The following is a 27,063-nucleotide window of genomic DNA, read 5'->3' as shown; positions in this document are numbered from 1 at the left end:
TTCAATGGGAAGCATGACCTTCATGCTTCATGAAGACTTTGGGCTATGTGGCATCTCTTAGTACCCAGTAAATGTTTGCTAAGTGGACAGAGCCACACTGAGCAGGGCAGAGGAGAGGACCCGCCTCAGGCCCCCACGCCATGGTCTTGGGAGCCAGACAGGCGCAGTAGCTCGTAGCCCACGCTGCTGCAGAAGTATTTGTCAACTGAGCGAAGGGATTTGGGGTTTGGCACGATTGCGCCCTCCATCTCCTCTGCTGATGATTAAAGGTGAAGTCATTCTCGCTTGCCGGCCCTGCCAGCTCAGCCCTGACTCACCACTTGGCAGTATCCCCATACCCTGGAATGCACCCCCACTCTGTCCTCACAGAGGCCCTGCGATGACGGCTTCAGGGAGGAAGTGACATTCAGAGTGAAGCCTGAGGATGCAGCCAAGTGAAGGAAGAGTCAGCCCCCAGCCCTGTCCCGCCCGCCCTTGACTCTCTGCCCTGTCCAACCTCTCCATTCCCATGGCCCTGGCTCACTGTGCTTTCCCCAGCCTCTCCCCAGCCTCCCAGCTCCCACTCTTGCCCTTCTGCCCCCAAGAGGCCCCAGAGCAGTCTTCCTACACCCAACATTGACTTCCCTCCCCTGCTTATAGTCTTCCATGGCTCCCTAGCACCCCCAGGACAAAGTCCCAGTCCTCAGTGCACCCCCTGCCCTCACTCCTCAGCCCTCCATGCGCTCTCAGTAACCCTCAGTCACACCAGTCTCCTTCTGTTCCTTGAGCAGGCCAAACTCTCTCTTGCCTCAGGCCCTGTGTGCAGGCTGTCCCCTCTGCTAGCATGCAGTCCCCTTCTCCTTCACCTAGTCAATGACAACCAACCCTTCCAGTCCCCAGTTAAATGACACTTTTTTTTTTTTTTTAGATGGAGTTTCGCTTTTGTTGCCCAGGCTGGAGTGCAGTGGCGCGATCTCGGCTCACCGCAACCTCCGCCTCCCGGGTTCAAGCGATTTTCCTGCCTCACCCTCCCAAGTAGCTGGGATTACAGGCATGTGCCACCGCGCCCAATTAATTTTGCATTTTTAGTAGAGACAGGGTTTCTCCATGTTGGTCAGGCTGGTCTTGAACTCCTGACCTCAGGTGATCCGCCTGCCTTGGCCTCCCAAAGTGCTGGGATTACAGGCGTGAGCCACCAGGCCTGGCCTTAAATGACACTTCTAAGGGGAAAATAAAACCCTTTCCTCTTGTCATCTGCTTTCTCTGCAAGCCTGAGTTTGCAGTTATTCATTTGTCATAGCAGCGTGTGGTCAGCATCTGCAGGGAGGACCAAGCAGGCTCACCCATCTTGCTCCACTCAGAATCCCGTGCCCAGCATGGCGCCTGCACGCAGAGGATGATCAGAAAACATCGACTTAATTTTAAGTGCAGTAATAGCTAATAATAATAATAGCTAATGGGGCCGAGCACAGTGGTTCATGCCTGTATTCCCAGCTGGGAGGCTGAGGCAGGCAGATCGCCTGAGGTCAGGAGTTCAAGACCAGCCTGTCCAACATGGTGAAACCCCGTATCTACTAAAAATACAAAAATTAGCTGACTGTGGTGGCGGGTGCCTGTCATTCCAGCTACTCAGGAGGCTGAGGCAGGAGAATTGCTTGAACCCGGGAGGTGGAGGTTGCAGTGAGCCAAGATCACGCCATTGCACTTCAGCCTGGGCAACAAGCGCAAAACTCCATTTCAAAAATACTAACTAACTAAATAATAATAATTGCTAATGGTTAGAGACCGCTGCTGCATGAACAGACTCCGTGCTGCATACATGCATACACGGGAGGATTAAGCCATTTAATTCCCTCAGCAATCTTATGAATTAGATCCTGTTATCATTCCCACCCTATATATGAGGGAACTGAAGCACAGAGAGGGAAAGCGACTTGCCCCAGGTCACACATCTAAGAAATGGCAGGGACAATATCTGGACTCGGGCAAGATTGGGGAAATAGGAGTGAAACCCTCCAGTGGCGCCTTCTACCTTAGCTCTGATACTGGGGATCACCACCTGTTCCGCCCGGATGGGTACAAGCCCCGTGTCCTGGGGTGTTCCCTGGCTCGGCAGCAGGGGGCAGCAGAGAGCCCAGTCCCTTTCCAGTCCTGCGCTGGGACCTGCCAATATGCCCTCCTCTCCCTGAGAGTGGCCTTAGCATCGCTAAGAGTTGGAAACTAGGGGCGACATGACCCCTCTCCCAACGTGGCCACGAGGAGTAACGATATGGTGCATATGAAACTCCAGGAAAGACATCTGACCAATGTTCACTACTAGAGAGGGCACAGACTCAGAGGCCGAGCAACTGCCGCTTTGAATCCCAGCTCCTCACTTCTTTCCGTGCCTCGGTGTTCTCGTTTGTAAAATGGGGACGAGATTGGCCAGGCCCGGTGGCTTACGCCTGTAATCCCAGCACTTTGGGAGGCCGAGGTGGGCGGATCATTTGAAGTCAGGAGTTAGAGACCAGCCTGGCCAACAAGGTGAAACCCTGTCTGTAGTAAAAATACAAAAAAAGTAGCTGGGCGTGGTGGTGCATGCCTGTGAACCCAGCTACTTGGGAGGCTGAGACACGAGAATCGTTTGAACCTAGGAGGCGGAGGTTGCGTTGAGCACTGCCCTCCAGCCTGGGCGACAGAGCGAGACTCCATCTCAAAAAAAAAAAAAAAAAAAAAATGAGGACGAGACTAGAATCCACCCCATGGGATCGCAATGAACATTAAATGGGTTAAACTGTGGTGAGGCACTGCAGGGTCCACGCGAGAGCAGCGGTGCCGCTGTGACTGCTCTCTAACCCCCAGCTGTGTCCTCCCTGCTCTGGTTCACACCAGCCGGCTTTGAGCACTCTGGGTTTTTCTCTCCTTGTCTGCCCCTGAGCACCGTGTTCCCCAGAGGTGGGATCAGGATCCGGCAAGTGCCAGACCGGAGTCTGAGCCCAGAGATGGGACAAAGATGGGCAAGAGTTGGGGGTGGGGGGAATCCCCACAGAAGGCGAAACTGAGGCTCAGGGGTTGGGGACAGCCGGCCTGCCTGCCTACGACCGTCTGATGGACATCGCCTGGTCTGAGCTGGTTCCAGAGCTGGGTGGGGTGTCTGTTGACTGAGAGGGGAGAGAGAAGAGACTGGGAAGAGAGAGGCAGGGACATTGAAAGAACAAGAAGTTGGCAGTGGAACATAAGGGGACAGAGATGGGCAGAGGAGGGGCAGGGCCGAGGATATGGTACCTGCGGGCCGGGCGTCGGGGGCCCGGGCGGGTGGCCCCGGGGTCTCCAGCGCAGGCGAGACGGAGAAGCGGGAGAAGCACAGCGGGGGGCCTGGAGGGGGGAGGAGGGGGAAATCCTCCGCCCACTCGAAACTGCCTCCTGCAGCAGAAGACCGCAGTCAGGCCGCAGGCACCTGCGGCGCTCCAGCCCTCCGGTCCCGCCCCTCCCACCCCATAGGCCCCGCCCCGTCCGCCCCATGGCTCACGCCTCCTCCTGCCCCATTGGGCCCGCCCTCACCAAAGCCGCTGTCGTTGCTGGGAAACCCATCTCCGGGGGTGGCGGGGTGGGGAGGCGTCGGGGGCGCTGGAGGCGTTGACGGGTCCGTGTCCCCCTCGGGGGGGCCCTGGACGCTCAGCTCGTTGGTTGGCGTCTCCTGTGAAGGCAGATTAGCGGGAAGCCAGAGGGGACAAACCGTCACGTCCCATTTACCGCATCCCCCAAAAGCAACAAAACTGGCTAATATTTCTGGGGCTCTAGGAATCCCAATTTATAATCACACGCTCTGGAGGGGTGGCTGGAGCCCCTAATCTGGCTTCGAAGCCTCGGGCCAGCCTTAACCTCAACCTGGCCCGAGGCTACTTACCTGACAGCTGAGCCCCACGCACAGCTAAGTAGCCCAACGTAAGGATTCTCTCCTGGCTCATTAACGCGCGGCCTCCACCCGATCCCCTAACCCAAGGCGATCTCCATAGGCCCCACCCCGTCCCTGTCAGTCCCACCCACCTCTGAGATCTAGACCTGCTCCAGTGGCCCTCCCAACCCCTGCCCCATCCTGAGCGCATCCCATGCTGGGCATCCCATGCTGGACGCAGTGACCCTGCCCCCGAACCCTCCCTCAGAAGTAGACCTGCTCCCGCCCTCCAAGTTCCACCCCTCTGAATATATTTCAGTGGCCCAGTCCCCAATTCTTGGCCTTATTTCCATTTCTCTCACAATCTCAGCCCGGTATACCCGCCCCAGGTTCATCTAGACAAGGCCCCAGTTCCTCAGCACCATTCGCCCTCCCTTTTTCTCTTCAACACCATCTGTGTTTTTCTTTTTGTTATAGACAGAGTCTCACTGTCGCCCAGGCTGGAGAGCAGTGTTGTGATCATGGCTCAATGCAGCCTCAACCTCCCGGGCTCAAGCGATCCTCCCACCTCAGCCTCCCGAGTAGCTGGGACTACAGATGCGCACCACCACACCAAGGTAATTTTTTTCTTTTTAAGAGATGAGGTCTCGCCATGTTGGCTAGGCTGCTCTCGAACTCCTGGCTTCAAGTGATCCTCCCGCCTCGGCCTCCCAAAGTGCTGGGATTACAGGCGTGAGCCACTCGCGACTGGCCTAACTCTTAACACAATCCTCTACCCATCTCTCTAAAGACCCGTCCCAGTCGTTAGGTTCGCTCATCCCTGACCCCACCCCAAAATACCTTAAGACTGCCTGCTGCATCTCTGAAGCTCACCTGCAGCCTAGCCATGGCCCTTCCCTAGTGGGTAAGATCTGCTCCCTCCGGAACCAGCCCTACAGATACTAGAACTCTAGTCAACAAACAATGCCCAAACTCTCAGTAGGCCCCGACCACACCATCCAGGCCACTTCTCAACACTTCCTCCCTAGTCTCTCCAGGATCCCATACTTGACTACCCAGTACCCCCTCTTTCCTTCCAGACTCACCCTCACTCTCCAGGCCTCTCCTCGCCCTCTACACCCCGCCCCCATCACAAGCCCTGCCCTCACCCTAGGTCCCACCCCAGCTCTAGGCTCGGCCCGTCCTCCCGGCCCTGCCCCACTGTCAGGCCTGCCCTCACACTCAAAGCCTCCTCCCATCTTCCTAGTCCCGCCCCATTTCCCTGACCAGTCTCTTCCCAGAGCCCGCCTTCAACCCCTAGGCCCTGCCTGCGCCCTGCTCGATCCTCCCCGCCTTAGGCTCCGCCCCCATTCCAGCCGTGGACTTTCTCCAGGCCTCCTCTTGCCGCACCACAGGCTTGGCCTCCCTCAGGCCCCGATCCAGACTCTGTCCCGATCCTAGGCGCGGTCTCCTTCCAGGCCTCGCCCCCGCTGTAGGCTCAGCCTGCCTCCAAACCCTGCTCTAGACCCCGCCCCACTCTAAGCTCAGCCTTCGTCTAGGCCCCGCCCCAGGCCCTGCTCCTCTAGGATCGACTTCCCTCCAGGCCCCGCCCTGGGCTCCGCCCCACCCCACTCTAGATTCGAACTCCCCTTAGGTCCCGCCCCACTTCAGCTTGCCCTCCCTCCAGGCCCCGCCTCAGGCCCCGCCCCACTCCAGCTCGGTCTCCCTTCAGGCCCCGCCCCACCCTAACTCGGCCTCCCTCCACTCCAGCTCTGCCTCCCACCAGGCCCCGCCCAACTCTAAGCTCGGCCTCTCTCCAGGCCCCGCCCCGCTCCAGGCTCCGGCTCCCTCCAGACCGCGCCCCCGCGGGTTCCGCACCTGGTCGAAGAGGTAGACGGTCACGTCCCCGTGGAAGGAGACCATCTTGCGCTTCCTCTCCAGCTCGCTGTCCTCTGGCTCGTCGGCCCCGCGCGGAGACTTGAGCAGCCCCCGCAGCGGGCGGGCCGCGTCCGCGTCGGCGCTGCTCACCACGACGGGCACCGGGGCTGCTCGCGCCCTCCCGGGGCCCCGCGGCCCCGCCGCCGCGCCCGACGCCGCCGCCTCCTCGTCCTCCTCCTCGTCCTCGTCCTCGTCCTCCCCGTCCTCCTCCGCCGGCCCCGGCGCCCCCGCCCCGCCGGCCTCCCCGCCAGCCGCCCCGGCGTCCGCGCCCTCCCACGGGGGCCGCCGCGGGCCCGGCCCCGGGAACGGCGTGAGCGTGAGCGGCGGCAGCGCCAGCGAGAGCCGGGAGAGCCTGGCTGCGAGGGGAGAGACCTGGTGAGCCCCTGTCCCGGGGAAACTGAGGCAGGCCCTCCCCCTAGCTGTGTGGCCTCAGGTAAGCCCTCCGCACAATCTGGGCCTCAGCACCCACTTCGTGAACGGAAGAGCTGCCCCGGGGCCTTTCTCCAGGCAGTGTGGGAAAGGTCCTCTCCAGTTCTCAACCTCCCCAGAGCTCCCCAGTGCCAACGGCTTTAAGCCCCAACTTCCCATAGCCCACCAGGCCCGCATGCCCTGGCCCTCTGATCTCTCTGGCCTCTGTCCCCACCTCCTTTGGCCTGACGTCCATCTAGCCACATGGGCCACCCCACCATTCATTCCTCCCACCGAGTAGCTGGGACTACAGGCACGCGCGCCACCATGCCCGGCTAATTTTTTGTCTTTTTAGTAGAGATGGGGTTTCACCATGCTGGCCAGGCTGGTCTCGAACTGCAGACCTCGTGATCGCCCATCTCGGCCTTCCAAAGTGCTGGGATTACAGGCGTGAGCCACCGCGCCCGGCCTGGACTGCCTTTTCTAATGCAAGTCCTGCACATCCTCCAGCTCTGGGCTTTCAAAGCCTTCAGAGATCTCCTAGGGCTCCTGGGAGGTTAGGAGCACCCACTCTGCACCCCATCCACCGAGCACCTTCCTTCTGAGCGGATTTTCTCAGCGTGTAATTATACTTCTGTGGTAGTGTGTTTGCCTCGATAAAGAACAGAGACCGAGTCTGGCTCATTCATAGCCTCATTTCCAGGCCCCAAGCACATAGAAGTACTCAGTCAATATCTGTAGGATTAATGAGTGAATACTCCCGCTGTGTGAAAAAATGACCAAGGCACTTCCCCTCTCTGGCGCCTGATCGCCAAAGTTGGGGTGTCTAACCATCTCCAGGCCCCTTCCCTGCTCTAAGACTTTTCGATTTTAGTCTGCTAGGAAGGAAGGACTTGAGGTCCCTGGAGGAGGAAACCTGGCTTGGAATCCCAAGTTTATCTTTGCTTGCTGTATGTCCCTGGGCAAACAGATCCACCTCTCTGTCTCTCTCTCTCTCTCTTTTCTATTTTTTTTTTTTTTTTTTTGGTGGGGAGGGGGATGGAGTCTCGCTCTGTCACCAAGGCTGGAGTGTAGTGGCGCGATCTCGGCTCACTGCAACCTCCACCTCCCAGGTTCAAGCAGATCTCCTGCCTCAGCCTCCTGAGTAGCTGGGACTACAGGCACGTGCCACTACACCCGGCTAATTTTTGTATTTTTTAGTAGAGATGGGGTTTCATCATCTTGGCCAGGCTGGTCTTGAACTCCTGACCTCGTGATCTGCCCTCTTTGGCCTCCCAAAGTGCTGGGATTACAGGCATGAGCCACCACACTCAGCTAGATCCACCTCTCTGAGCCTCTGTTTCCTCACTGGCAAACGAACAGCGGTCACTTATCCCTCCATTACTGCATAAGTGAACTGCCCTTTGTGGGCTGATAGCAGGGGCAAGAGGAAGATTTAGGTGGGGCAGGGAGAAAGATGAATGCAGATGATCCCTCTCTGGTCCTCATTCACTCTACTCAAGTTTCACTACCTTTTGCTAATGTCTTTTTTTTTTTGAGACGGAGTCTCACTGTGTTGCCCAGGCTGGAGTAGCAGTGGCCGGATCTCAGCTCACTGCAAGCTCCGCCTCCTGGGTTTACGCCATTCTCCTGCCTCAGCCTCCCGAGTAGCTGGGACTACAGGCGCCCGCCACCTCGCCCAGCTAGTTTTTTGTATTTTTTAGTAGAGACGGGGTTTCACCGTGTTAGCCAGGATGGTCTCGATCTCCTGACCTCGTGATCCGCCCGTCTCGGCCTCCCAAAGTGCTGGGATTACAGGTTTGAGCCACCGCGCCCGGCCTCTTTTACTCTTTCTCTAAACATGGTGAGCCAGTGCCCATCTCAGTGCCCTCTATCTAGAACACTCTCCCCCCGACGTCCACCTGCCTCACTCCCTCCTTTCCTTCACATCTGCTCAAAAGTCACACTTTTGTTAACCAGACATCTCGGAGTGGTGGGGTTATGGGGGATGCTGCATAGAGGGTTTTTGTTTTTGTTTTTGTTTTTTTTTTTTAAACGAAGTCTCGCTCTTGTCTCCCAGGCTGGAGTGCAGTGGTACAATCTCGGCTCGCTGCAACCTCCACCTCCTGAGTTCAAGCGATTCTTCTGCCTCAGCCTCCCGAGTAGCTGGGATTACAGGCACCTGCCACCATGCCCAGCTAATTTTTGTATTTTTAGTAGAGACAGGGTTTCACCATGTTGACCAGGCTGGTCTCGAACTCCTGACCTCAGGCGATCCTCCCACCTCGGCCTCCCAAAGTGCTGGGATTACAGGGGAGAGCCACTGCGCCCAGTCTAGAGGGGGTTTTTCTGGAGCTATGAGTACGCAGATAATTTAAAAATTAGGAAGGCTTCCTGGAAAGGGGAAATTTGGGGTCTTGAAGGATGCGTAGTTCACTTGGAAAAAAGCAGGCTATTCTCTGCCTCTTTTCACCCCCCAGTTCTAATCCAACCCAGATCCTCTGAGGCATTTTAGCTGCTCATCTCCCAACATTTTCATGCCGCCTGGGCTGTTTCCTGATACAGCTGGTCACAAACTCCCTACAACAATCTCAAGGAAGTGACAGTGTTCGAACACCACAGGCTTTGAGGAATAAACGTCCTCTGTCCAGCCCACTTCCTGACCCTTGCCCACTGAGCCACAGGCTCCTCTCTGGAGATGATAACTGTTTCCTCAAGCGTGGCTGTGAGGTTGCCAATATAAAACAGGACCCAGCCACTTATAACTTTCATACCCATATTTAAGGAAATTGCGCCTCCCAGAGATTCTGCTGGAACTGTATTTCCTATGTCCACATCTAAACAAGGGCTATTTATTTTTACCCTTCATTTATATATATATATATAAATATATATATATATATTTTTTTTTTTGAGACGGAGTCTCGCTCTGTCACCCAGCCTGGAGTGCAATGGTGCGATCTCGGCTCACTGCAAGCTCCGCCTCCCGGGTTCACGCCATTCTCCTGCCTCACCCTCCCGAGTAGCTGGGACTACAGGCACCCGCCACCTCGCCCGGCTAGTTTTTCGTATTTTTTAGTAGAGACGGGGTTTCACCGTGTTAGCCAGGATGATTTCGATCTCCTGACCTCGTGATCCGCCCGTCTCGGCCTCCCAAAGTGCTGGGATTACAGGCTTGAGCCACTGCGCCCGGCCACCCTTCATTTATCTTAAACAGTTTTCTCTGTGGCAAAACACTTCCTGCATTTCTACCAAAACTTAATTTTCAGAAAAGGCATATCTGTGCCTTCCAGCTCACTAGTCCCATGGTGGTGGAGTTGGGTCAGGGCAGGGTCTGACGCTCCCTGGGTCCCAGCCTTGGGCAGCTCAGGGCCTGGCACACAGGGGGCCTGGCACACTGGATAGATGCCTTAGCTTGGAAAGTTGTTTTTGTTGTTGTTGTTTTGTTGTTGTTTTGTTTTGTTTTGGAGACAGAGTCTTGCTGTCATCCAGGCTGGAGTGCAGTGATGTGATCTCGGCTCACTGCAACCTCTGACTCCCAGGATCAAGCTATTCTTGTGCCTCAGCCTCCCGAGTAGCTGGGACTACAGGTGCACGCCACCACGCTGGCTAATTTTTTTTTTTTTTTTTTTTTTTTGAGACAGAGTCTTGCTCTATGGCCCAGGCTGGAGTGCAGTGGTGCAATCTTGGCTCAGTGCAAACTCCGCCTCCTGAGGTCAAGCGATTCTCCTGCCTCAGCCTCCCGAGTAGCTGGGATTACAGGCGCCTACCAGAAAGCCTGGCTAATTTTTGTATTTTTAATAGAGACGGGGTTTTGCCATGTTGCCCAGGCTGGTCTTGAACTCCTGACCTCAGGTGATCCGCCCACCTTGGCCTCCCGAAGTACTGGGATTACAGGCATGAGCCACTGAGCCCAGCCAGCTTATTAAGTTTAAATCAGCACATGCTGGCAGCCTGGGGGCCTTGAGCCATCCACAGACAGGCTTCCTTCGAATTGGCTGCAACCATAAAAACAAAACTAAACAAAAACCAGAGCTCTGGTTTAAAAGGGAAAAGTAGCAGATTCGCCAACATCAGGTGCACATTCCTGAGAAGTGGCTGCCCCGTCTACACAGGGCATTTTCTTCTGAAGCCCCACTCTGCCTCCCCAGCATGCTTCATCCATTTCCCTATGTCCTCTGGCCCCTGTGGGCATGGGTTTGAGACCCCTGGTCTAAGTGAATTGCAATAATAAAAGCAAGTGCTTACTGAATCCCCAGCTCTGATTAAGTGCTTTGGACGTCCTCATTCATTTAACCTTCACAGCAACCCTATGAGGTAGGTTCTAACCCTGCCATCCGTTTTTGGCAGATGAGTAAACTGAGGCACCGTGCAGCAAGGACATTTGCCCAAGGCCAAAGAGCTAGAGAGAGGACCGAGCCAGGATGTGAGCCCAGGTGGTGCGGGCTTCAGGGCCTGCATTCATCACTGCCAGCCCGATCCGGCATCTTTACCCACACTCACCCTCCGCAGCCTCGGAAACAGCCGGACCTCAGCCCTGACTGTGCCCCGCAGCCTCCTCACCTTTGATCTGCTCGCTGTTCCCCTGAGGGGGTCCCAAGTCCAAGAATAGTCGTGGCATCTCGGGGCCCTTCCTCTCGGGCTTGGGGGGGTCCCCGTCTCCGCTGGGTGCCGTGTCTCCGCCGGCCCTGCTGTCTGGGGCCCCGGGCTCTCCCTCGGGGGCCACCTCCGGCCTGGCTCTCGGGGGCGCTGGCTCCAGCCTCCTCGGCTGTGCCTCCGGTGGCGGTGGCAGCGGTGGCGGTGGTGGCTGCGGCCTCGTGTAGTCTACCCATCCGGCCTTTGCGTCCACGCCGCTTCCGGGGCCGCCGCCGGGGGCCGTCCCCGTGCCCACTGGGGCTCGGCCCCCACTCCCGAGGTCCAGCCTCCCAGCCCCTGGGGCTCTCGGCGCCCCCCCAGTCTCGGGGGCTTTCCTCTCGGTCCCGGGTTCCAGCGTCCCGTTCTTGGGGGCTGGGCCAAGGGGGCCAGGGGCTGTCTCCCCGCCGTTCCGGGAGGAGGCCACTGCGCTGGGTGCAGGGGCTCTCTCCAGAGAGGTCTCTGGGGCTGGCTCCCCGATCGTGGGGGCTGGACCCCAACTCTCGGGCGTCTTCTCCCAGGGCCCTGGGGCTCTCCAAGGCCCAGTCTCTGGTGGCCTCTCCGTGTTCCTGGGGAATCTCAGGCCCCCATTCTCTGACACCTTGTCCTCGTTCTTTGGGGGTGTCAGGCCCCCATTCACCAGCACCTTCTCCCCGGCCTCTGGGGACCTCAGCTCCCCATTCTCCAGCGCTTTCTCCTCCCTCCTTGGGGGTGTCAGCTCCCCATTCTCCAGCACTTTCTCTTCTCTCTCGGGGGACCCCAGGGCCCCATTCTCCGCTGCCTTCTGCTCGATGCCTGCCTTCTCCTCGATGCCCGGGGCTCTCTGGTCCCCGTTCTCCAGCACTGTCACCCCGTTCACTGGGAGGCTCGGGCTTGGGGCTTGTTTCCCGTTGCCCAGGGCTGTCGGGTCCCTGTTCAGGCCCGGGACTTTCTCTCTGTTCCCGGGGCCTCTCCCCGCCTTCCTGGGTCCTGTCTCCCGGGCTGTCGCCCCCTTCTCCCCCAGGAGGTTCCTTGTCACATCCTCCCGCAGGGACATCAGCAGCTGCTCGGTGCTCACTTGAACCACGAAGGTCGGCTTCTCCCGGGGCCCCGGGAGCGGGAGCGGACCCGGATCTGGAGGTGGCCGGGGCGCTCCTGGGTCGGGTGGCTCGGGGGGAGCCCGCGGCCGAGGGACCCCTTCCTCCTCGGCCGCCCCCCCACCTGGGAAGGCTCCCTCGGGGGAAAAAGGGGTCTCGGTCTCGTAGCCGCTGTCCCCCGGCTTGGGGCCCGGCGACGAGAGGCCTGAACCGGGACTGGCCACGGCCGAAGGGGGGTCGGGGGACACGGCCGGGTCCGCGGGGGGGGGCGGCCCTCGGGGGGGTGGGGGCAGCCAAGAGCAGGGTGGCCCCCCCAGCCTGCTACGGCGTCCCCCCGCTCCAGTGGCAGGCAGGAGCAGGCCCCCTCGCGGCTGCACAGAGGACAGGGTAGGGGACCCCTGCGGCTCGGGCCACCTCCAAGGCTGCTGCTGTCTTCCCCTGGGGAGCTGCCCTCCTCCTCCTCTTCTTCTTCTTCCACCCACGGGGCAGTCCCCCGCTCCCCCAGGACCTCGGCAGGGTCTCCCGCCAGGGTCTCCCCGGCACCCCGGCCCTCGGGGTCCCAGCCGCTCAGCAGGAAGCTGCCTGACGCTGAGGACTGGGCTGGGAAGGGCCGGGGTGCAGGGAAGAGGGGGGAGGCCCAGGTCTCGGACACCAGCTGGGGGACCTCGGAGGGGGCCTGGGGGGCCTGAGGGGCGGGCACTCCTGGGTCCAGGGGGTCCCAGTCGTTGGGGAAGAGGGGCTCAGGAGGGGAGCCGTGCTCCTCCAGGCGGATGTAGTACTCGCTGCTCACAGAGGGGCTGCGGGCGCTGATGACAGGCAGCACGCTGGGCGTGGACAGCGCCTCATAGAACGGGTTGGAGGGGTTGGCGTGGGGGGCCGGGGGGGCCGACGCCGGCTGCCAGGCGGGTGCCCCCCCACCCCGCCCGGCCCCACGCCGGGCCTTCTCCCACAGGCACTCGAGGTTGAGGCCGCGGCTGCTCTCGGTGACCGTGAGCACATCGTCAGGGTCGGCTCCAGGGAAGCCATCCAGTAGGGGGAATGGCGAGGAGAGGGTCCCCGGGCGGGGTGCACTGTGTGCAGGGGGCCAGGGCCAGGGGAAGGGACCGTCTCGGGGTGGAGGTGGCGGCGGTGGGGGCCGGGGGGGCCGCTCGGAGAGCAAGTAGGTGAGCTGCAATTGGAGATCAGAGGCTGAAGGGCGCTGGGCAGGTGGCCGCCAGCAGGACTGAAGGATGTCATACCTGGGGAGAGGTAGGGCAGAGTGAGCAGGGCAGAGATCCAGGGAGGGGAAAGAAACCCAGGGAGGGGACAGACAACCAGAGAGAGGGGGACAGAGATGCAGAGGGGAACAGAGATCCAGAGAGAGGGGGACAGAGACCCAGAGACAGAGGGACAGAGGCCCAGAGAGAGAGGGACAGAGATCCAGAGAGAGAGGGACAGAGGGCCAGGCTTGGTGGCTCATGCCTGTAATGCCAGCACTTTGGGAGGCTGAGGCAGGTGGATCACCTGAGGTCAGGAGTTCAAGACCAGCCTGGCTAATACGGTGAAAACCCATTTCTACTAAAAATACAAACAATTAGCCTGGTGTGGTGGTACCTGCCTGTAATCCCAGCTACCTGGGAGACTGAGGCAGGAGAACCGCTTGAACCCGGGAGGCGGAGGTTGCAGTGAGCCAAGATCGTGCCATTGCACTCCAGCCTGGGCAACAAAAGCAAAACTCGGTCAAAAAAAAAAAAAAAAAAGAAAAAAGGAGAGAGAGGGACAGAGACCCAGAGAGAGGGGGACAGAGACCCAAGAAGTGGGGCAGGGATCCAGGGAGAAGAGGGGACAGAAGAGGACAGAGATTCAGAGGAGGTAACTGGGCTGGGGAGCTAGGTACTGAGACCCAAAGAAGCAGGGGTGGGGGTAAGATGCCCATAGAGAGAGGGTGACAGGGACCTGGAGGCAGAGGGGACACAGCAGCAGATGGGAACAGCTGGTGAGGGTGGTGGTGTCCCCGTTTGGGCTGTGAGCACTGGAATCAGACAGGTAAGAAGCAGGGGTCTCTTAGGATGAAGTGGGTTCAAATCACAGCTCTGCCATTCCCTGCCTGTGTCCCCCTGCAAGTAGCAGATGCTGGCAGAAATGGGGGGGACAGCTCCTCTTCACTCTTGAGGGGTATGGAGGGCAAACGGGATGTGGGCGATGTGGGAAACGAGACGGAGAGCTGGGACCATCCTGGGTGGGGTGCGGCAGGCCAGGAGCCCCGAGTGGGCTAGCCCTCACCAGTAGTCTGCATAGGGCAGCTTGAGCCTCGGCCGGGCCAGCTTCACGTGCTGCTGGCGGACCACGAAGGCGAGGACCTCCTCGTCTGACAGGTGGCGGTAGGGTTGGGCCCCAAACTCAAACAGCTCCCACAGGGTCACCCCCAGGGACCTGCAGAGAGCAGAGAGAGGTCAGAGCCCAGCCCTGACCCGCCCAGGACTCAGTTTCCCCATCTGTAGACCCGGTGGCATCTAGTAACCCTTCCATCTTCCTGGCCTGCCTCGGCCCCCGCGGCCCGTGGTCCTCACCAGATGTTGCTCTCGCGGCTCTGGTCCACCACCATGAAGGTCCCGTGGAGCTCCCCGAGGAGCTCAGGCGCCGCCCAGCGCAGCGGGATCCACAGGCGCTCTGGGGTCAGGTAGTAATCCTCCTGGGGGAACCAGGGCGGTGTCAGGCGAGTCAGGGCACCCCACAGCCCCCACCCCGACGGAAGGAAGCCCTACCTTGTAGTTGCTGTGGGCCAGCCCGTAGTCTCCGATGCGCACGGTCAGGTCAGAGGTCAGCAGGCAGTTGCGCAGGGCCAGGTCGCTGCGGGAAGAATGAGAGGAGGTGAGCGCAGGGGCAGCCCTCCAGCCACGCCCTGGCCCCGCCCCTTCACACTGACTCCACCCCTTCCATTTGATCTGTCTCTCCCCTCTGACTGCTTTCATTCTCCCCTGCTGTCTTGTCTTCTCCCCATCCCTGGTTCTTCCAAGTCTCCTCTCCTTTTCCTCTGCACTGGCTCTTCTTCATCTGACCCTTCTGGCTTCTCCTACTTCTCTGTTGACTCCTCCCCCTCCTCTCCCGGCCCCTCCCCTCATCACTTGACCCTGCCTCCCCCTCACTTGGTTCCTCCCATTCCCCTCCTGGCCCCTCCTCCTCCAGACCCTTCTCTGTTCGTCCCTATTTTGTGTCAGCCAGGCATAGGTACGCCCCTCCTTTAGCCCCTCTCCTGCAGCCTCACCTCCTTCTCCCTTTCCCTTAGTAGCTCCTCCCGCGGTTCCCCGGCCCGCCCACCTGTGCACGTAGTTGTGGGAATGCAGGTGCGCCAGCCCGCGGGCGATCTCCAGGCCCATCCTCTGCAGCGTCCGCAGGTCTCGAGGGGGTAGCTCAGGGGACAGGCCCTCGGGGGGCCGCTGGGCTCGGAGGTAACGCTTCAGGTCCCCCTGGGAGGGAAGCAAAGAAGGTCAGCAGCACCAGGCCTCCAGCCAGTCTGCCTGGAGGATGGAATGGCCTCTGCTGTCACTGGGTAGCCCCTCTGAGCCTCAGTTTCGCCTGCTGCTTGCAGCAGGTAATAACACAGCCTATCTTGCCTGCTTGTTCAGGGCAACCCCCAGGACAGTCAGCACTCATGAAATGTTAGCTCATGCCACACATCATCTACGATGATGATGATGACGACGAAGTCCAGGGGCACCAGGCTTGGCCCCGGCCCCGTCCAGCTCTCCCCTCTGCCCTTCCCCAACCCCCCAAGACCCTCACCAGTTGACAGAACTCCATAATCAGCAGAAACGGCAGTGTCTCCACACACAGACCCAGGCACTGGAGGACATTGGGGTGCTGCAGGCTCCTGTGGAGTGAGGAGGCGGCTGGGTTGGGAAGACAGCCCCTTCCTCTTCATCCAGCCCCAACCTCCCAGCGCAGCCAAACTGCTGCCTCCACCCTTTTTTTGTTGCTGTTGTTGTTTTGAGATGGTGTCTCGCTCTGTTGCCCAGGCTGGTATCCTGCCTCAGCCTCCTGAGCAGCCAGGATTACAGGCATGCGCCACCACGCCTGGCTCATTTTTGTATTTTTAGTAAAGACGGGATTTCACCATGTTGGCCAGGCTGGTCTCGAACCCCTGACCTCAAGCAATCCACCCTCAGCCTCCCAAAGTGCTGGGATTACAGGTGTGAGCCACTGAGCCCGGCCCACTCTTACCTTTTTGATCTGTTTCCTCACCTCAGAGTCTCTCTCCTTGACCACACCCCAGTCCTTCCCCAGATCCCCATCTCTGGATGGCCCTCACTGACCTGCTCCTGGGGCCAGATCCCCAGGGACCGCTTTACCTCTTCTTCCTCCTCACACCTCACCTCCACCTTCATTCCTGCCCCCGACTCTTCTCAGTCTTCTCCTCCTCATCCCCACAGCCTCCTCCTGGTCTCCCTGGCTCCAGTCTCTACCCTTCCCTTTGCCCCTGACCTGCTTTTCACCGCACACAACCCTCTGTCGCTCCCCAGCACCCCAGGATAGAGCACCAGCTTTTTGATTCCTCCTGCCCCTCAGGCTGGCCCAGGAGTCAGCTTTATCCTATGCGGATTTTCCCAAACCTGCAGGCCCTTGCTTAGGCCCGGGCCTTTGTACCCACAGTTTTCTCTCTCTCTCTTTTCTTTTCTTTTCTTTTTTTTCTTTCTTTTCTTTCTTTCTTCTTTCTTTCTTTTTTGAGACAGAGTTTCGTTCTTGTCACTCAGGCTGGAGTGCAATGGAGTGATCTCAGTTCACTGCAACCTCCACCTCCCGGGTTCAAGCGATTCTCCTGCCTCAGCCTCCCGAGTAGTTGGGATTATAGGTGCACGCCACCAAGCCCGGCTAATTTTTGTATTTTTAGTAGATACGGGGTTTCACTATGTTGGCCAGGTTGGTCTCGAACTCCTGACCTTAAGTGATCTGCCCACCTCAGCCTCCCAAAGTGCTGGGATTACAGGCGTGAGCCACCATGCCCTGCCTGCACCTATGGTTCTCTCTCTGCAGAACACCCTCCTCTGATCAGAGTTCTCTTGGCACCCCCGGGCCTCTGCCTCAACATCATCTCCCCTGGAAGCTTCGCTGCTCCCCAGTGCCAGGTTGGATACCGCCCCTTTACCCTCATGCTGTGGGAAAGAGTCAGACTCGGGGGGTTTGAACCCTGACTCCCACTTTCCTAGGTGTGTCATCTCAGGCAAGTCACTTCCCTGCTCCCTGCCTCAGTTTACCTCATCTGTAAAAGGGGGACAGAGACAGCAACTTCCTCCGAGGAATTTCATGAGATCTGAGAAAAGCTGGTATGTGCTGAGATCCTAGCAATTACTGCTGTTTTTTTTTTGAGGCGGAGTCTTGCTCTGTGCCCAGGCTGGAGTGCAGTGGCGGGGATCTCAAGCTGCAGGCTCCGCCTCGGGTTCACGCCATTCTCGGCCTCAGCCTCCCGAGTAGCTGGGACTACAGAAGCCCGCCACCTCGCCGACTGGATTTTTGTATTTTCTTAATAGAGGCGGGGTTTCCGTGTTATGCAGGATAGTCTCGATCTCCTGACCTCGTGATCCAGCCCGTCACCGTACTCAAAGTGCTGGGATTACAGGCGAGCCACCTTGACCAATTACTGCTGTTTTAATGGCAACATGTTATTTGATTTTATTTTCACCCTGCATTTTTTTTTTTTTTTTTTTTTTGAGACAGAGTCTTTGCTGTTTTCACCAGTCTGGAGTACAGCGGTGTAATCTCGGCTCACTGCAACCTCTGCCTCCCAGGTTCAAGTGATTCTCCTGCCTCAGCCTCCCGCGTAGTTGGGATTATAGGTGCACGCTACCACACTCAGCTAATTTTTGTATTTTTAGTAGATACGGGGTTTCACCATGTTGGCCAGGCTGGTCTTGGACTCCTGACCTCAAGTGATCTGCCCACCTCGGCCTCCCAAAGTGCTGGGATTACAGGCATGAGCCACCGTGCCCAGCCTTCACCCTGCATTCTAACTGTATTTCCAGGGATATTCACTCTCCATGAGCTTCTTCCTGTCCTACATCCTTTGCATCTGCTGTTCCCTCTGTCTGGATTGCACTTCCCATGGTGCTTTGCATGGCCAGCTCCTCCAGATCAACCCAGCCTCCCTGATGGTCCTGTCCAAAGTGGGCCCTGTCTCTGTCACATATTGCCTCAATTCCTCATGGTACTTGTCATTCTCTGACAGTTTCTCTCTCTCTTTCTCTTTTTTTTTTTTTTTTTTGAGAGAGAGTCTTGCTCTGTCGCCCAGACTGGAGTGCAGTGGCACAATCTTGGCTCACTGCAGCCTCCGTCTCCCAGGCTCAAGCAATTCTCCTGCCTCATCCTCCTGAGTAGCTGGGATTACAGTCATGTGCCACCATGCCTGGCTAATTTTTGTATTTTTATTAGAGATGGGATTTCACCATGTTGACCAGGTTGGCCTTGAACTCCTGACCTCAGGCAATCTGCCTGCCTCGGCCTCCCAAAGTGCTGGGATTACAGGTGTGAGCCACCGCGCCCGGCTGACAGTTTCTCTTTTTAAAATGGATTTATGGCTTGGCATGGTGGCTCTCACCTGAAATCTTGGCACTCTGGGAGGCCGAGGCAGGAGGATGGCTTGAACCTAGAAATTTGAGACCAGCTGGGGCAACATAGTGAAAATCCATCTGTACAATTAAAAAAAAAAAAAAAAAGAGGCCGGGCGCAGTGGCTCACACCTGTAGTCCCTGCACTTTGGGGGACCGAGGCAGGTGGATCACTTCAGGTCGGGAGTTCAAGACCAGCCTCATCAACATGGAGAAACCCCGTCTCTGCTAGAAATACAAAATTAGCCAAGTGTGGTGCTGCATGCCTGTAATCCCAGCTACTTGGGAGGCTGAGGCAGGAGAATTGCTTGCACCCGGGAGGTGGAGGTTGCAGTGAGCTGAGGCCGTGCCATTGCACTCCAGCCTGGGCAACAAGAGTGAAATTCTTTCTCAAAATCAAAACAAAACAAAACAAAAATACCTGTAATCCCAACATTTTGGGAGGCCAAGGTGGGTGGATCACCTGACGTCAGGCGTTCGAGACCAGCCTGGCCAACGTGGTGAAACCCCATCTCTACTAAAAATACAAAAAATTAGCCAGATGTGGTGGTGGGTGCCTGTAATCCCAGCTACTCGGGAGGCTGAGGCAGGAGAATTGCTTGAACCCGGGAGGCAGAGGTTGCAGTGAGCTGAGATTGTACCACTGAATGCCAGCCTGGGCAACAAAGCAAGACTTCATCTGGGGGAAAAAAAAAAAAAGACAAATAAATAAATAAATAAAAATAAAAGTTAGCCAGGCCTGGTGGCTATGCAGGAGGCTGAGGCAGGAGGATCACTTGAGCCCGGGAGCTCAAGGCTAAAGTGAGCCTTGCAGGGGAAAAAAAGTCTCTCTTTATTTATCTGTTGTGTGCCTTTTCCACTAGGGGGTGAGCTTTCCTAGGATGAGAATTTGGTGTGTCTTCCTGCCTGTGTCCCCTGTGCCTAGGCTAATAGATGCTGAATAAACACATGCGGAGAGAAGGACTGGCTTGGTAGTCTGCAGGAGGAAGAGAATATTTCAGGCTTGCAGCCCAGGGTCTGGCCAGGAGTAGGTGCACAGTAACTTACTAGTTATTTTCCTACTGGGTGCCTGGCGGGAGGCAGAGCCACTTGTGTGCTGTGGGGCCGCTGCCCGGTACCCAGCCGTCTACTGCCTGTGTGTAACCACAGCTCTGCTGTTTATGCTGTGTGTCCTTCTCAGGAGAACAGGGTCTCTTGCTCCTGCTTGGCGGAAGAATTGTGCAACAGTGTTGTTGTTATTGTTGTTGTTTTCTCGCTCTGTCTCCCAGGCTGGAATGTGGTGGTGTGATCTCGGCTCACTGCAACCTCCACCTCCTGGGTTCAAATGATTCTCCTGCCCCAGCCTCCCGAGTTGCTGGGATTACAGGTGCCCGCCTACCACACCTGGCTAATGTTTGCATTTTTAGTAGAGACAGGGTTTCACCAGGTTGGCCAGGCTGGTCTCGAACTCCTGACCTCATGATCTGCCTGCTTCAGCCTCCCAAAGTGCTGGGATTACAGGTGTGAGCCACTGTGCCTGGCCAATTTTTTTGTATTTTTGTAGAGATGGGGTTTCACCCAGGCTGGTCTCCAACTCCTGAGCTCAGGCAATCTGCCCACCTCAGCCTCCCAAAATGCTAGGATTACAGGCGTGAGCCACCGCGCCCAGCCTGACAAAGCCACCGTACCCGGCCCGACAAAGTGTTCACAAGGCTTCTGCCATGTGTGAGGCTTAAACAGTGGCTGGAGTTCCCAGCACTTGGGGCGGCTGTTGTAGGAGGAAGCCAGGATTCACTGTACACCCACAAATCTGGCCAAGGCCGGCCGCTCTGCTGTCAAATCCTCCCAGCAACCTGCTAGGCAGGATGATGATCCCCATTTGATCCAGGTGGAAACAGAGGCTCAGAGAGGTGAAGTGACTTGCCTAGGGTCACACAGCTGGTAATGATGGGAATGTTGGGATTTCATCTCGGGTCTGTGGCTTGCTCAGCAAACGTCTACAGAGAGCCAACAGCACTTGTGCTGGGGTAACGAGATGGACCCCGAGCTGCTGCTAGTAGAGACCTGCACTGTCCAACAGAGCTTTGCGAAGGTGGGAATGTTCTGGACCAGCCCTGCCTACCAGGGGAGCCACTGGCTACAGGTGGCTATCGAGCACTTGAGATATGATGAGGGTAGCTGAGGAAATGTGTTTTTAATTTGATTGCATTTTAATTAGCTTACATTTTATGTATTTATTTATATAATAGAGACAGGGTCTTGCTCTGTCGCCCAGGTGGGAGTGCAGTGGTACAGCCATAGCTCACTGCATCCTCCAATTTCTGGCCTCAAGTGATCCTCCCACCTTGGCCTCCCAAAATGCTGGGACTACAGGCGTATACCACCTTGCCCATCTTAGCTTAAATGTAATAGGCATATGTGGCCAGTGGTTGCTGGCACAGGTTTAGGGAGAGACAGGCAATAAGCAAGTAAGCAGATGATACAGTGACAACCTGGGGTACAGGTTATGAAGAAAACACACACCATGACGGGGTGGAGCATCCCGGGCCCCTCTTTGGAAGGAGGAGAGGAGTAAGGGAAGGTGTCTCTGAGCTGAGGCCTGAGGAAGGGAAGGGTCCCCATCCACACCTAGGGGTGTGCAAGGAGTGATATTCTAGAGAAAGGATATAGCAAGGAGCAATGCGCTGGGGCAGGGAAGAGGCTTCCGTGGGGAGGGTCAGTGGGGAGGCCAGGGTGGCTGGGGTGAGGGGGACAATGAAGGAAGGGGACTGTGTCAGACTCTGCAGGGCCTGTGGGCTGTCAGGAGGAGCAGATGTGTCCTGTAGGCAGTTGGGAGCCATGGAAGGTTTTGGAGCAAGGGAGTGCCAAAACCCGCTGTGTTTCTCAGGGTAAAGCCCACCTTTACAACTGCTCTGATAAGGGGTCTCTGCAAACACACCCTTTCCAAAACAGGGAACTCACTACTTCACAAGGAATTTATCTGGCAGGTGTTTACCTAGACACCATCCTAGAAGCACTGAGAGTGCAGAAGAGACCAAGCAGGGCAGGGATGGAGCTCCACAGTGGCCTGCTCAGGAACCTAGTCTGTGGCCTGGGGAAGGGAAGCACCAGCCGGTACCCAACATTGAACATGGGAATCTCACATCCTCTCAGCTGCCCACTTCATAAGGACACTAGGGCTTCTTGGACTGACTTTCCAGATGAAGATCCGGAGGTTCAGAGGGGAGAGGAACAGGCCTCTAGCTCAGCTTCTGGGCTCCCACCTCCTCCGCCATCCTGCCTCTCATTTCCCACCCTTAGCTCGGTCCAGAGGAAGAACCTGAGGTTCAGGGAGGGAAGTTCTCCTGCCAGAGCTGCACAGCTGGGAAGAGGTAGATTCCACGTTTGACCCATACAGCGCTCCTTCCACTCCTGAATGTCACCTCAACAAGGCACACACCCACTGAAATACCCCCAGTACCTGTACGGCTGGGCTTCCGAGATGAACTTGCGTTGCTCCAGGGGCCCTGCGCTGGCTCGGAGCTCCTTCACCACCACCTGGGCAGGGGTGTAGTCGGAGAAAATCTCTCCCAGGATCACCTGGTCAAGGGGAACCCAGGAGTCAGCGAGTGCCAGTTCCCCAGCCCCATCCCCTGGGACCAGCTCCACTCCACCACACAGCTCCCAACCCCCGGCTCCTTCCCAGCTTCTCCCTCCACATCCCACCACCCTTGACCCACACCAGACATGGGGTGAGACACTCACGGGCCCAGAATCCGATGGACGCAGGGACGGATGGAAGGATGGACAGACGGACGGACGCGTGGAGAGCCGGGTGGCGCGGCGGAGTGGTCAATGGAGTGAGGAGGGAGGCGCTGACTGACAGATGTCGGGGATGGGGCGGGTGGGAGCCGGTGAGAGGTGGACGGAGGGGGAATGGGAGGCTGAGGGGGCACGGGGAGGAGGCGAGGGATAGATGAGAAGTGGTGAGAGCAGGGGTGTGGACACAGAACAGGAGGACAGCTCGGATCCATGGAGCCCTGCCTCCCCTCCCCAGCCCACTCACCTTCCCAAACCAGCCACTCCCAATCTCCTGCAGGTAGCTGAGGTGCTGGCGGCTAAGGCCCAGGGGGGTGGTCATGTCTGGGGAGGGCAAGAGGGGAAAGCCCCTGAGCCTCTCCCCCTTCCCGAGTGCCACCAACACACCCCAAGTCAGTGGGGACTGGGGTCAGAGCAGACATCACTCTCTTTTCATTGGCTGCCACCCACATTCCATGTCAGAATCTCAGCTTCTTCATTGGCTGCTCACAAGACTCCAGCATCCAATCAGTCCTTCCCTTTGGCATCCCAAGCTCCTATGATGTGATTTCAGCCTCCCATTGGTTGCCTCTGAGACTGTGCTCTATGCTAATCTCACCACTGCTTGCCCCACAAGAATCCCCAAATCTGGTTTTGGATTAAGCAATGGCTACCACCAAGATGATCTTTGTCTGCCTTCCCATAGGCTGCTTCCAGGATTCCGGGGCTCCCACCTATGCCTTTCCCGTTGGCTGCCCCTGGTCTCAACCGCCCCAGCCCCTAAAGGAAGACACTCAACATCTTCTGGCCTTTCCCGGGACACCATGGGATTCCGGTCATGGCGTGGGGCAGTACCTGAGTGTGAAGGCTGCGGGGCAGGCATTGGTAAGGAGACCTCAGCCAGTGGGAGAATGTAGACATCAGGCAGCGACTGTGAGGAGGAGGTCTCCTCCGCAGGGGGAGTGTACTCCCCGGAGCAGTCCTCCCCTTCAGGGTTCTCAAACTCCTGGGGCCGAGAGAGGCGAGGAGGAGTTGGAGAACGCAGGGCTGAGAGACACGCCATCGTCTTTCTCTTACGTTTGTCTCCCCTTCATTTTTGTAACTGTCTCCCAGTCCCAACCCAATTTCCATCCCCCCGTTTCTCCATCCCAAGGCTCCAGATCTTGCCATAGCTTCAAGCTAGAAGGTGCTCTCGGATTTACTGCCCCCCTCTCCCCACCAACCACCTGTGTTGGGGGTAAAGGCCTTGCTGGAGTCTTCCTCCCCAGGTTGAATCCCCTCATGCACCTCACCTTGAAGCCGACATCGCCCCGTTTGCAGCACAGACAGGTGAGGAGGAGGAAGATGAAGGCCAGCAGGCCGGAGCAGGAAATGAGGACCACAGCGTAGGGAGGAGCCAGAGGAGCCCGGCCCAGGGCGAATCCATCTGCGGGCACAGGGCTGGGCTGGGGTCCCAGCTTCAAGTCCCTGGATACCGGAATCATGCCCCCTCCCGTCCCGGCACGTCTTGGACTACAACTCCCATGATGCTCTGCGACCAGGGTCCCTTGGCAGAGGTGCAGAGTGGCCCAAGGCATTGTGGGAGTTGTAGTTTGGGGCCTTCCCAAGTGGTTGGATTGGGGGTGGGGTCTCTCCTCTGGTCCCAAACTGGGACCCCCCCACCTCACCCCACCCCATCCCCTCACCCCAGGCTTGGATGAATTCCAGTGAGGGCTGAAGGAAAGAGGAGTAATAGTGAAGCCTGGAGCTTGCAGAATTTAAAATACGCTCCCATGGACAGCCTCATTACCCCCTCATTGGGGAGGAGGACGAGCTCTAAGCTGCAGGCTGGGAGAGGATTCTTGCCCCATGCTGGAACCCCCCAGTTTGTGGGGTTGAGATCTGTCTCTTTTAGGGACGCTTGGCGCACACCGATGTCCTCTATCCCCAGCCCGAGACCCAAAGAAGGGAACTCCGCAAGCCCTGGGTCTCCCCAGAAGCCAGAGACAGCCTCTCGTGTTGTGTCCCCCTTAGAAATAGTATTCCTGTCCTCTGCCCCCAATTCTCCCAGAGGCCCTATCCTTCCCCGGCTTCCTGCACACACCAGCACAAACACATGCGTGCACGCATACACACATGTTGCCCAAACGGAGCCCCCTCCCCACCCAGCCCCCAGCCTCCCTCCCACAGGCCCTGCTGACAGAGGCACCGTCCCCGTCTCTCCGGGCCCGGCTGGGCTGCGGGAAGACGCGCACCAGGTGACGGGGCAGGACCTGCAGACAGACCCCTGGGAAGACAGCGAGGCCACCGCGCGGGTGGGGGCCGCCGGACAGACGGATGGCCCGACAGACTCACCGGGGTGGGCCGGGGACGCCAGGCAGCCGGAGGCGGAGACGGCCGCAAGGAGGATGAGGGCGCCGGGGGCAGGCATCTTGTCGAGGATGGCAGGGAGGTGGAGGTGGTGGCGGCTGGGGAGGAGGGGGGGGCGGGCCCTCAGCCCCCAGCCATGGGGACCCGCGCGACCCTGGCCTCCTCCCGGCCCAGGAGAGGGGCAGGAGACGCAGGACAGGGGGAGGGAGGGGCTGCTTGCTGGCTCAGGTACCCCCCTCCCCCTCTTTGAAGGGACAGACGGATGAAGGGATGGAGAGGCGGACAGAGGAGAGGAGCTGGGGAGCCGGGGTTGCTGGGGTGGGGGGGAGAGGGTAGGATGGGGGGGGCGAGAAAGAGGGCCCCGCCCCCGAGGGCAGCCAGGATTGGGGGAGCAGAGAGCCTGTCACAGGAAGGGTGGGAGGAGGGAGGATGGAGCGTCGTCATGGCAACTGGCTCCCCCGTAGCATTGGCTGCCAGGAGGGAGGGGAGGAAATGGGAGGGGGAGGGACAGACAGGGACTGGCACACGCTTGCGGCGGGGAGGGGGAAGGGGGGGGCAGGGCCCACGGGTGCCTGGCCCGGACACCGCTGTGACATGCCACCAGCATGGACACATGTGCTACACGCCAAGATGCAGATGTCAGGCACGCGCAGCCCACACACAGCTGACACACGTTGCAGGGACCCTCATAGACAAGCGCATCACATACAAAGGTGGACAGCCATCAGCAGACGGGGACACGTACACGTCACACACAAAGACGCAGGGACCGCACTGGAAACGCACAGGCAGGCCGGCTTCCAGCACAGATGCACCCGGCCACGCAGGAACGTCAAAGCATCACAAAGACCCACACATGCCCCAGACAAAGTAAAGCCCCAAATCCACAGACGCACACAGCACAAAGATCCCCACGGACACCACTGTGACATGCTGACACTCATAGTCACAGCCACGCAGAGAGCCCCTAGACAAATGAGCAACAAAGAATACCCACAGACACAAGTATCACATACATGCATGTCACATGGACATGCACAGACAGCAATTGCATGGACACACGCAGACACATACATCATATGAACTAACATAGACACGGACCCAGCAGCTACACAGAGACAGGCACATCACATACGTGAGTACACAGAAACATAACACATGCATATATATGGACATGTAACATGCATCATTCACACGGACACACACTTCACACACATGGATACATACAGACACATTACCTACACATGCATACAGGCACACACAACTCATACACACAGGGCTACATAAATCACATGCAAAAATGCACATAAATACACCACACACTGATATACACAGACACATATAACATGCACATATACACAGTCACACACTATACATAAACACAGACATAGGCACACAGATCAAATACATAGACACACAGAGATGCATGTATCACATACCTAAACAGACTTGGACACACACATCACAAATACACACACCTTTCACACAAGGTTACAAAGACGCAGAACCCCACCACAGTCACACATCACATGCAGAAACACGCACGGGCACACATAACACATACAAAGATTCACACACCCACAACACAGACACAGACACGCGCACAGACACACGGATCGCAAATACCCACGTTTCCCGTGAGGTTTCGCAGACATTACACAACCACAGCACTTGCCTCATACAAAAGATACATGATCATAGTTTATTTAATGTATTTATTCTTATGAGTATTTAGTCTGTGCCAGGTATCGTCCGCAGCGTTTTACACGTACAGAATTACCTTGCAATCCTCATAACCGCCCTCTGAGACAGGTATTTTTAAATCATGCCCATTGTACAGATGAGGCAACTGAGGCACAGCGCGGGGTAGTCACCTGCCCCAAGGCACACAAGCCGGGAAGTGGCAAAGCTGGGACTGGAACCCGGTCCATCGGGGACACCGACACATCAGACAAGGACACACATACATCACGTGCCAGGCCGCCGCCGTCTCGGGGTCACATCCCACCCTCCAGCGCCCCGAGCTGCAGACACACCCGGAAGCGCGGACTCCCACCCTGGGCGCGGACCTCTCCATCGTCCGTGAGCACCTGCGAGGCGTTCCCCTGGGTGAGGCTGGGCCGGAGCTGCGCACCCAAGACGCAGCCTCAGCAACACTCGGCGCAGGCGACCCAGCCCCCCACCCCAACCCCCCAGCAGGGGCCCAGGGCTTTCCACCAAAACGCGCAGCCGTGGCGCACACCGGCCGGGCAGTGCACACTCCCCGCAGAGCGCAGCCCTCCTCATCTGGGGGCTCAGGGGAAGGGGGAAGGGGCTGCCTTCGGGGTGTCTCATTGGAGAAACTGAGGCAGGTTCATCACGGGAGGGAGGGGGCGCACGGAAGGGCTGCAGGGTGGAGGGGATGCAATCGGGGGGCGGGGAGTGAGAAAAGACGCAATTTGCTGCCCCGGTGGCTGAAGGGCACAGAACCTGGCGGAAGCAGAGGCTTATGGGAAGTGTAGTCCTGGCCTTGAGA

General features: G+C 57.9%; 1 protein-coding gene across 1 annotated transcript in view; it reads right to left on the bottom strand.

Annotated features, from left to right (window-relative positions):
- The window catches only part of LMTK3 (lemur tyrosine kinase 3), a 29,093-nt gene extending 2,259 nt beyond the window's left edge, over window positions 1-26,834 (bottom strand). The window contains 17 exon segments of the mRNA XM_031660358.1: window positions 3,244-3,381; window positions 3,520-3,655; window positions 5,711-6,126; window positions 10,721-12,142; window positions 12,145-13,103; window positions 14,128-14,277; window positions 14,415-14,536; window positions 14,610-14,694; window positions 15,163-15,311; window positions 15,628-15,715; window positions 21,883-22,001; window positions 22,468-22,544; window positions 23,055-23,205; window positions 23,492-23,625; window positions 24,534-24,948; window positions 25,452-25,515; window positions 26,683-26,834. Coding sequence (XP_031516218.1) covers window positions 3,244-3,381; window positions 3,520-3,655; window positions 5,711-6,126; window positions 10,721-12,142; window positions 12,145-13,103; window positions 14,128-14,277; window positions 14,415-14,536; window positions 14,610-14,694; window positions 15,163-15,311; window positions 15,628-15,715; window positions 21,883-22,001; window positions 22,468-22,544; window positions 23,055-23,205; window positions 23,492-23,625; window positions 24,534-24,948; window positions 25,452-25,515; window positions 26,683-26,834 — 4,777 coding nt within the window.
- Window positions 26,835-27,063: the final 229 nt, after the last annotated feature.

This window comes from Papio anubis, chromosome 20 (assembly GCF_008728515.1).
Source record: "Papio anubis isolate 15944 chromosome 20, Panubis1.0, whole genome shotgun sequence".
NCBI classification, from domain to species: domain Eukaryota; kingdom Metazoa; phylum Chordata; class Mammalia; order Primates; family Cercopithecidae; genus Papio; species Papio anubis.
The sequence above is the reverse complement of the archived record's forward strand: the minus strand, read 5'-3'. Positions and strand labels throughout refer to the sequence as shown.